The sequence below is a fragment of the Trichoderma reesei genome (assembly GCF_000167675.1).
Source record: "Trichoderma reesei QM6a unplaced genomic scaffold TRIREscaffold_16, whole genome shotgun sequence".
NCBI lineage: Eukaryota > Fungi > Ascomycota > Sordariomycetes > Hypocreales > Hypocreaceae > Trichoderma > Trichoderma reesei.
In genome coordinates this window covers 444230-454129 of record NW_006711163.1, presented here as the reverse complement: position 1 = coordinate 454129, position 9900 = coordinate 444230, and the positions used below count along the sequence as shown (strand labels likewise).

Sequence of the window (9900 nt, the reverse complement as noted above, 5' to 3'; positions counted from 1 at the left end):
TTAGAAAATAAAAAAAAAGGAAGAGGGGGGGGAAAATAAAATTATAATAATCTACAGTTGGGATGGCTGGACCGACTTTAGCTCTGCGCCTTGACGGGCGTGTTAGTCAGTGGTTGCTTGAATCGGACGTCTTCCAGCGAGAAGGGGGGGGAGGAAGGGAAAAGCCTCGGGATCTCGATCGTGTGTTAACGTAGAAGTGAGGTTTTGGAGCTGTTGCTGGAGAGAAGGGGGGTACGTCATTCCCGCTACAGACAACGTCGGTCTTTTGTCGATGTGTATGTGTGGTTTCGTCTTTTGTGCTGTCAACGTGACAGATGGACGCTGCACGTCAAAAATAGCGTTGACTCTTGATTTTCTAATTCTTTTTTTTTTTTTTTTTTTTTTCCCGAAATTCTGAGAATCATGTAGATGGATACTTCTTCGGAGGTGTTTCCGAGGAATTCCCCTGTATTTCTTTTTATAATATGACTCTGTCCCGTCCGCGTTACAGTACATAGCCTCTGCAGTGCTCCGCGCGGACGGAACACACACGACTCAAAAGGGCAGTTCTACCAAGTGGCAATCGATGGCAGAACAACTCCGAAGTCGTATATACACGTATCCTCCTCCTCCAGCCACAGGACCATACGTGTGCCGAAAAGGGAAATACTGCCTCCATTCGGTTATGCCACGGACCTGTCAAAACTTCAAAAGTAAGAAGTACATACGCGGATTACCTCAACCCGCAATCCGGCACCGCCACCGTTCGTGTTCTCCTTTGCGTCAAGTGTCAGATTTTGTGTTTGCCTTTCGTCAGTCCACAGCGGGATGCTCTCCGAGTGGATGTGGCGCAGACCGGTCGGTGAAACTCTCGGCCGCGCGACTCGATTATTTGCCCTTCGGCAATAAGTCTGGAAACAACCAAGCGTTTCTCTCTCTCTCTCTCTCTCTATACTATACGTAAGTTCCAGTTTTATTGTCTTTCGGCGTGTGGCTTTCCTATAGTACTATATATGTCTGAGCAGAGATGGCAAAGTTGGATAGATTTGTGGCTGATGGGAGCTGACAGCCGCCGCGTGGCATACATGTGGCATGAGGCTCCTTCTACATAAGGGGCGTTTGCCCGGTCGTGTTTCTGTTTCTGATCTTTTCCTCCGTTTCCGTTTGTCCTTTTCATATTCGCCTCTGTTTGCCATCGTCGGTATGTGTTCCTATTTGAAGAGAAAAAACGAGGAATTCCGGACCGGGAAGCTGTGGCTGGAGAGCGGCAAGGCGTTGACTCGGGCCTTGTGCTCCGTGGTACGCTTCTCTTCTTTTTTTTTTTTTTCTTTGCATGTATCATTACTGCTGGTATGTATTACTCACTGATTGTTGCTTTCAGTTACTTTGCATCCGCTCGCCCTCGGATATAGTACATCAAGTGCAAGTCGTTTGTCTACCCAAGTCTGCCGTCGCAATTGTCCCGTTACTAGTAGTAGCAAGCCAGCAAAGGGTGACATTCATCACGAGATTGTTATCAAATTGCTTGTCAACCCCGGCTTTCACACCACGCAAAGAGAGCCAGGGGTCCGGACACCTCCCGACAAAACAAGCATTCTTCTTTCGTCCCTTATCTCGCCAGATGGTTACATTGCAGGGATCCCGAGTGTTGGTGCCGCAACGTGTCTCGACAACAAGAACCGCTCCCAGATTGAAGAACAAAGAACCCTTGTTCGGGGCTAGTCCGGCCCGAATGTTGCATCTTGATAAACAACCTGCCAAGCTTGTACACGGGAAGAAGAAGAAAAAAGAACCCTTGGAGAATGGATCAAGAATGTCACTCTAAAGGGTGACATGGACAAGGGGTCGTCGTTCCTCTTGCGGGCCTTTTTTTTTTTTCTTTTCCCTCATGGATGATTTTCATTATTCAACGCTTCTGCCGCACAACGACCTAGCCAAATCATGTTCTTTTGCAGCACATGACACCCGCCGCACTGATTTTACCTTGTTCTGTTACAGCTCTGCGTGTTTATGGCTGGAATGTCGGCGAAAGGCGTCAAGCTCAAGTCCCCGAACAAACAATAAAATGCGGATAAAGTAAAAAAAAAGAAAAAAGAAAAAATGCTGGAGAAAATAAAAGAGAAAATAAAAGGAAGATGGAGGTGTGGGGAACCCCGCTTTTGCCAGGCTTCCAGAAAACTTCCATGACACGTGGGGACGCACGAATCAAGACGAGGGGTGTGGAGACGGGCTCTTCTGCCCGCCATGGCCTGCGTGTGTGTTTTGTCGCGACACTGACATGCTGGTACAGAGTAGTAGTATGTGTACTTGAAGACACTCACACATGGAAACCAAGGTCGAGCAGTTTGGTGTGGCTTGAAGCCGAATACGGGACAAGTCGTCCGTCGACCAATCAGACTGCCCCGAATGCCATTGCCTGGCGGCATGACGCTCTCTGTGACACTAGCCTTTTGGCTGGCCTCTTGACGGTTTGTCCTCTAGCTGTTGCACCGGTGCAGAAGGGAAAGAGGAATACCTGGCATATTCCAGCATGTTCCCTTTGGAGGCTGGCGACAACGTTTTGGTGTAGTCACTTGACTGCTCCAGACGGAGTATCCAGCTGCCTAGAGTACGCTGTGCCGACTAGAAGCTGTCACAACCTCCAAGAGAAACTTGCAAAGTGGTGTAGACGAGTGACATTCTCGCAGTCGCGATGAATCAAGATGAATCAAACGTGGCATTTGGATTCTTCTCCACGATTCACCAAGATTCCTGAAGCTGTTGGGTTCGTTCGTTGTACGAGTAAGCACAACATCTCTCAGCTTGCAGCCACAGCCTCGTGGCCCATCCAAAGCCCTGCCCCAACCCTCACTAAGTCATCCTATCGCCCTCAATCAGCCATTGAGAAGAGCTCCTGAGATTCACATCGACCGCCACAACGTGGCAACGCAAACGCAGCAGAGCTCGTGCGGCCAAGTCGGCATTCTCCGATCGTGCAAATAACTGCGCAAGAAACGGAGCTGAGAGCCCGCAAAGGAGGGTGCCAAAAACTGTGGCTTGTGATCACGGGCACTGGTTCCCTTCTTAAGGATGAAAGGGTTGGGTGTGGCTTTGCCGGCGCCTTATTATTCTTCCCTTTCTCACAGATATGGGGGAAGTTGTGTGTGTGTGTGTGCAACTACGCAATTTTGCCCTTTCTTCGTCCATGATGAACGGCGAGCGGGAAGAGCGGAGAATGCGGCGGCCGGCTTTTTGGTAGCTGTTAATCGCACAAAGATGCTTATGGGCGCCATTTATTGTGCTTCGGTTGGGCGAGCAAGTGAGCTTGGTGCGTGAGAGTTTGGAAGCGCAAGGGAGGCTTTTTCTCCTTCCAAGCCACGGGAGAGACGGGGAGGTAATTGAGCCACCCGCGGATCAACTATGCACTTGGGCTTTTTGTTTCTTTTGTTGTTGTGAGCGAGTGCCTATTCACCAGACTGTCGGGATTGGGGCTTGTTGAACAGCCTCGTTTATGGTTGTTATTTTCTTACTCTGTGGTGATGGTGATGGTGATGGTGGTGGTGATGGTGGTGGTTGTAGTGGTGGTCGTGGTTTTGTTTTCTATTATCCGCCCGTCCGGTGAATAACAGCATCTTTTTCGCGTTGCTTATGATTTCTTAAGCGAGGTCTGTCGCTATCACGCGGTATTCTTGTTTTTGGCGACATAAGAAAGAAAGGCAAATATACAAGTCTCACCCCCCAGATGACATCAGTCCCAGCATCCGGAAAGCTCACCTCTTGACATTCTGGAAACATGCAAAACGGAAATTCAACAAAACAAATCACGATCTTCAAGGTACACATCCTTCCACTGCGATCGGAGATTCACACAGCCAAAGAAAGAAATAGTAGCAGAAAGTGACCCGACCGACAAAACATTTGCCCAATTTTGATGACAGCCAGCGACATTCGACTCCCTATCGTGGTGGCGTCCCTTATCCGGATTCTTGTTCCCCGTTCATTGCGGAGCCTTCCCCGGACTTGTTCACGTTTTATCCCCCCTTTCGTTGCGACTTATCAATTCTTCTGTCAGGGCAGCTGGATCTCGCGGGGTCCGGCATCTCTCCGCTTCGGCTGTGGATTGAAGCGACGGGGCGTCGGCTGGCTTACACGTAACCTACGTACGAGTACATCTGTAATATGTATGTCTTGAGCTCGGTTGGAGGATGCTGACGAAATCAAGTAGATAGAGGTGTACGCGTGATGATCTAAGCTGGTGAAAACGATAGTTTACACAGTCAGCAGAGAAAGTGATGGATCAGTTCATCCCAAGCATCTAGGCCATGGCCTGTTCATCTAGCATGTGCCAATAATAGCTGGTTCTTCGTCCCTTCAGCCCTATCGTCTGCAGGCTCAATGGAAAGCCCGGGAGCGCATTTAAGGTGAGAGCTCTCAGTTTAGGCCCGAAGCGTCGTAGAGAGAGAGAGAGAGAGAGAGAGGCATGAGCTGGCCCGGGGTTTGCGGCATTGCTGCGGCCAGCTCATCGAGATGCTGTGGCGCATTCCACGTGCTTGTACGGGTATAAGTGCTGTCGGGTTTGATGGGATAATACGGGGAGTACTGGTACAGGACCCTTTGTTGCTGAGATGTCTTGGATGCTCTCATATGGGTGCCACTCGAGGCAATTCAATTAATGAAAAATGAAAATGAAAAAATGAAATAAAATCAAATCAAATCGTAAAGATAAACCACAAGAATTCGGATTACACTTTGATAATTGTCGACATGTTACAGCGCTCTTACAAGGCTGTACCTCATCTTCCGCCTCTCCCCCTCTCCTCTCTTCCACCCCCTCCTCCTCCTCTGCCTCGTGAGTCAATTTCCACCAATGGCACACAGGCTGGAGCTTCTCCCGGCTCTTTTTTGACGTAAACCACTTGTCGCAGGAGCTTCATTTGCTCGTCATTGCAGATTTGCGGCCGACCGGCGATTCCTCTGCTCAAGGGGATTGCAATGCAATGAGTACATCATCAAAAGCAGCCATCTGTCACTGAGGCTGTCATCCAGGGGCAAGAATGCGGGCGGGAAGAGAGAGAGAGAGAGAGAGAGAGAGACGACGGATGGCAGGGATCAATCGGCATTGGCCTCGGCTCACTGCATGCATCAAGCATGTGCTCATCACTCTATCGGGCCTTGCAGGTAAGGTACTTTCACAGGCACAGATTACTGTACGAGGGGCAGGGCATCCTTGGGGGTGATTGCACTTAAGCCTCCTTGTATGAATGTGGTATCAAGAAACGAAAGAGAGTGGTGTGTTCTTGTAACGTGTCTGTCGCAAATAATCCCGTAGCTGCTTGCGACGGGCTTGGTAGTAGTACTTGATAGCTGTAAAGTGCCCGCCTTGTTTGATTAATTGCCAGCCCTACGACCGCGAGTGACATTTCGGTCGCGGATTTAATCTATTTGACATTGCATCCGCTGCAGACTCTCGGCCTATGCCGCGTCACTTGATTCGCATTTTCCTGCCTTGATCACTTCGTCGGGCTTTTTGTCTTTTTGTGGCAAACGGAAATGAGGGGACCATGTTTTCTTTTATCATTTACATACATACACCAGCCAAGAAAGCATCTTGCGCAACGGGGAGGGGAGCAAATAACCTCCTGGGCGTTGCCCGCACAACCAACCTAAATAAACAGGTAAAATAATACAAGAAACATGCGTGTAAAATAACAGATAAAATCGATAAAATGTTATAATACACTGCAGAACCCCTTTGCTCAAAGGCAATTCTGACGCTGGAAAAAAAGGCACCGGGCGTCAGCCAGCCCCCCCAGAAATGGTAAGAACATGGGGTAAACCGTCGAAGTAAAAGGCAAATCTCGAGAGCTCCAGAGCGAATAAAGTTGCTGGGACAAAGTTACTTTCATACAAGGCAGAGGTAAACAATACATAAAACGGCAAAAAGACATGGTGGAAAAAAGAACAACAGGCCCCTCGGATTAATCACCAATACGCATCCCCGTTGGCCCAGCAGAGTGCGAAATGAGGAGATGCCCTTATCCTCCAGTCAGAAGGGCGTATAAAGGTCAGAAGCGAAAAATCACCCTCTCATGTGATTCTCTTTTCCATCGCGCCCCCCTCCTCCTCCAACAAGAGCGGGGGGGAAGCGAGTAGCAAGGGGGGTGCTCTAGACGGGCATTGGGTGTTTATTCAAAGGAGGGGGGAAGAGGGAGGGAGAGAGAGAGAGGGGCCTTCGACTTGTCCTTTTCCTTGTATGGATTCGTATTGCTACTATTACTTATTTGCTGGGAAGCTCCCCCTCGGATGATGAGGGATTGTCGGTGCTGAGCCTCTCTTCGCTGGGATTGTTCACCTGACGCGCATCGTCGAGGGAAGCCAAACCTTGTTTGAGCCGCTCTTCAGCTGCTCACTCGTCCGACGAGGACCAGCATCGTGATGCTTCCTGATCTGCGGTTGGAGCGCTTCTCGTCGGCTGCATGTGAGCCAGGGCAGCAGCGCATCTTGTGCCGCAGCAGGTGGCGAACCGGGTTTCCCGTCCATTGGTTCTTTTGTTATCACCAGAGGAGAGACACAACAGAGTGAGAGGAGCGATGTGAGTGGGCATAAACTCAATAGGTGCCTCCCACTTACATACATGCATCTAGAGGCGAGGAGAGCCAAAGTGTCATCAATGATGCAGCTCTTTGCTCAACACCCTCTCGGACATGCGCGAGGCCGGTGCAAGGGGGAGCAGCCAGAGATGACAACTCCCTGTAAAACCAAGGTAAAACCAAGGTGCTAGTGGTAGCAAAAGTTGCTGATCCGGGCTGCCTCGTTATCGTTGTGTCGTGACATCATGGGTGTTGTTTGCCCTGCGGTAAAGATACTTTACTCCTCCAAAGTTGCCTTGCCTGAATTGGCAAAAACCGGAGGGCATGACGGTGGCTGGATGGAGGAAACGGAAAGTTTATAAGAGAAGCACATTTCACAATCCAGTGACCATTAACAGCATTTTGCATGTATCTGGTGATGATGTTGGATTGGAGAATCTGAACATGATGCCGATTCGTGAGCTGGTGCGTTGCTGGTTACATACATAAGGTACGTTACAGGCACAGTTGCAGTTAGTACCTATGACTGATCTTATAGCATCTCTTGTAAAAGACATCCGGTAAGGGATATATCTCACAAGGAACAACAAATTCCTTAACGAATGAACCAGTGATAAATTGACCTCTATCATCGATTGAATATAGAAAGTGATGATCCATTGAATGCAGTAGTACCTAAGTAGTAGCAGCTGAAGTGCACCGAAATGCCCTGTATTACAGTAACTGTAACTGAGCTCGACCTCCCAGCAGTCACATGACCACGCATCAACCCACCGATAAGCTCCCAGATTTCGTGACGCAGCTCCAGCAGCAAGCTTCAAAACTAATGTTGGTGATGGCTTCCTAGTAGTAGAAACCACCTTACTACAACACACAGCTACGATTCCACCGCGATCCGACGCTGACAATGGCACCGTCGCCATCGCCATCTCGCAGCCGCCCCCGGTCTGCATCGCGCTCGCCCCCGCGATCCGTCGACTCTCCATCGCCTCCAGGCCGCCGCCGGCGCTACGATTCGCGCTCTCTGTCGCGCTCTCGGTCCAGATCTAGATCCATCTCGATATCAAGGTCAAGGTCACGGTCACGGTCACTCTCTCGGTCGCGATCAGATTCACGTTCACGATCACGATCACGTTCATACACCCCGCCTCGCCGTAATGGCCGTCACAGGAGCAGCAGTCGGGACAGAAGCCGAGACCGCAGCAGGGACAGTCGCTCGCCCAGCGACAGCCCTCCCAGATACACAAAGGTTCGTTCAGAGGCTGGTAGAATGGTGGGACAAGCCAAATTGAAGTGCAACTGGGCTTACTGATGCCCGGTGGACAGATTGTGGTGGAGAGGCTCTCCAAGAACGTCAACGAAGACCATCTCTTTGAGATATTCGGCCAGTTTGGTCCAATCTACGACCTCGACCTTCCAATGAACAGAACCTGTCAGCTCTCACCCTCTCTCTCTGTAATTGCTTCTCCCAAATGGACACTGTAACTGACAATAACAAACACAATCCAGTCGGAACCAACCGCGGCACCGCATACATCCTCTACGACCACCACGCCGACGCCGAAGCCGCCATTGAACACATGCACGAGGCGCAAATCGACGGCTCCACGATCAACGTGTCCATCTCGACGCAGCGCAGCAAGCTCTCTCCCGAACCCCCGATGGCCCGCCGCAACGCAAACATGAACGCCCGAGCCCCCTTTCACCACAGCTCTCGCGGACGTGGCCCTCCTTCTGGCCCTCAGGGCGGACGGCGGTACGGTCCTCGATCCGACGTATACCGGCCGAATCCCTTGTCGCCCGGTCGATCGCGGTCTCCTCGGGGTGCTCCTCCTTCTCGCGGTGGCGCAGGTCGGCGGTATCGCAGCCGGTCCCGCGGTTCGTATTCGTCTCGATCGAGGTCGAGATCTAGATCGCCGCTGCCCAGGCGGCGGGGAGGAGGGAACGGAGTAGGTCGATATGATGGCTACGATGTTCGACGCCGCAGCCGCAGTCGAAGCCGCAGTCGAAGCCGGAGCCCGAACCGCAGCCGCAGCTACGACAGTGCACGGAGCGATTCACGGAGTCGAGGACGGAATTACAGAGGACGGGGCTGACGCTGGTAAGTAACACGAAGGCCTAGGTCTGGGAGGGGTTGTTTTGCTTTGAAGCAACGGCGTTTTGGAGCTCGGAAAAGCATCGTCAGGACTTCATCAAGGTAAGAGGCCTTGAGAGCGTTGTAAGGAACTGTTTCGACATGGAGCTTTTGAGATACAGATACCACAACGGCCGTGTAGGCCGAGCTAAAGAGAAACATCTGGCGGCTGCCTATAGACGATACTCTGTGATAATCCACAGGTAGATGCTCTATCGTCTTATAATGTGTGCTTGTGTGCGGAGTTGGTAAGATATCTCAACGCTTGTGGCCAATCATCCTGACCTGCATACGCCCATTCATTAAGACTTCTCTGACGGCTCTTGTTTCTCGACAAGTCTGTCTTCCATTGACGAGTAATTCCGATCACTACATGGCCTTTGAGTAGACGAGCTATGTGAAACATGGAGCTCATGCCAACAATTGTCCATGCCCGTGTACTGTTTGACGAATCTAGAGATATGGTGACTATAGTATCCATCCTTTTGTAATTTCTTTGCGTAGAAGCGTCAACCAGTTTCCACCTCTTTCTGAGAACAAATATCAAGCTCGCTGCGATGCTTGTTTTCACAGTATGGGCTAGACCAGCTTTTGCTGATGGGATGAAGGAGTTGTTGGGCACTTGCGTACTGATGAGGTGTCAGGTTAATGCGTGGTCATTGTCATTCGCTCGATTACTCTGCAAACTGAGGTCTGTCAAGGTGCGATTTCTACGGCTTTGCTCGAGATTCATCATCTGCTTAAAAGGGGGGAGAGAGAGAGTTAATAAAAGATCCTACCCTGCATGTGATTCACTTCTAGCATCGCCAGAAGAAGAGGAAGCTCTCCTGACGCCGTTCTGTTTTCTATGGTTGACGTGCCGTGTGGGTTCTCATTTATAGACATCATTTAAAAATGGCGCGGTAGCTCTGGATACTACTTAGAAGACAAATTTCATAGCGTAGATGATCAGAGCCTCAATGCGATGCCTGTACCAGGAGACGCCTGTACAGCAAACGAGAACTCATGATTCACTTCCCCATGGTCAACTGTCTATTTACGGCAGACGCCCTTCACAGCTTCGTCGAGTAAGTTACTTCAATCAGTCATGTTTCGGAACTGACGCACGGGTTTATGCTACTACCCACGGCCCATGGGTTGAGAACTTGGATATCATCATCATCATCATCACATGCATCAACGTCATTTCATGTATCGAGCAGAATTCATCTTCTGGCG

The 9900-nt window shown here is 50.4% G+C and overlaps 1 protein-coding gene across 1 annotated transcript; it reads left to right on the top strand.

Moving 5' to 3' along the window:
- Positions 1 to 6995: 6995 nt before the first annotated feature.
- TRIREDRAFT_109560 (uncharacterized protein) lies at positions 6996 to 9288 on the top strand (the record flags this gene model as incomplete). The annotated part of the gene is made up of 9 exons (XM_006967264.1): positions 6996 to 7013; positions 7102 to 7108; positions 7426 to 7493; positions 7544 to 7797; positions 7832 to 7980; positions 8058 to 8497; positions 8536 to 8649; positions 8886 to 8930; positions 9256 to 9288. The coding sequence occupies 9 exons, from the start codon at positions 6996 to 6998 to the stop codon at positions 9286 to 9288; spliced, it is 1128 nt and encodes a 375-aa protein (XP_006967326.1).
- Positions 9289 to 9900: the final 612 nt, after the last annotated feature.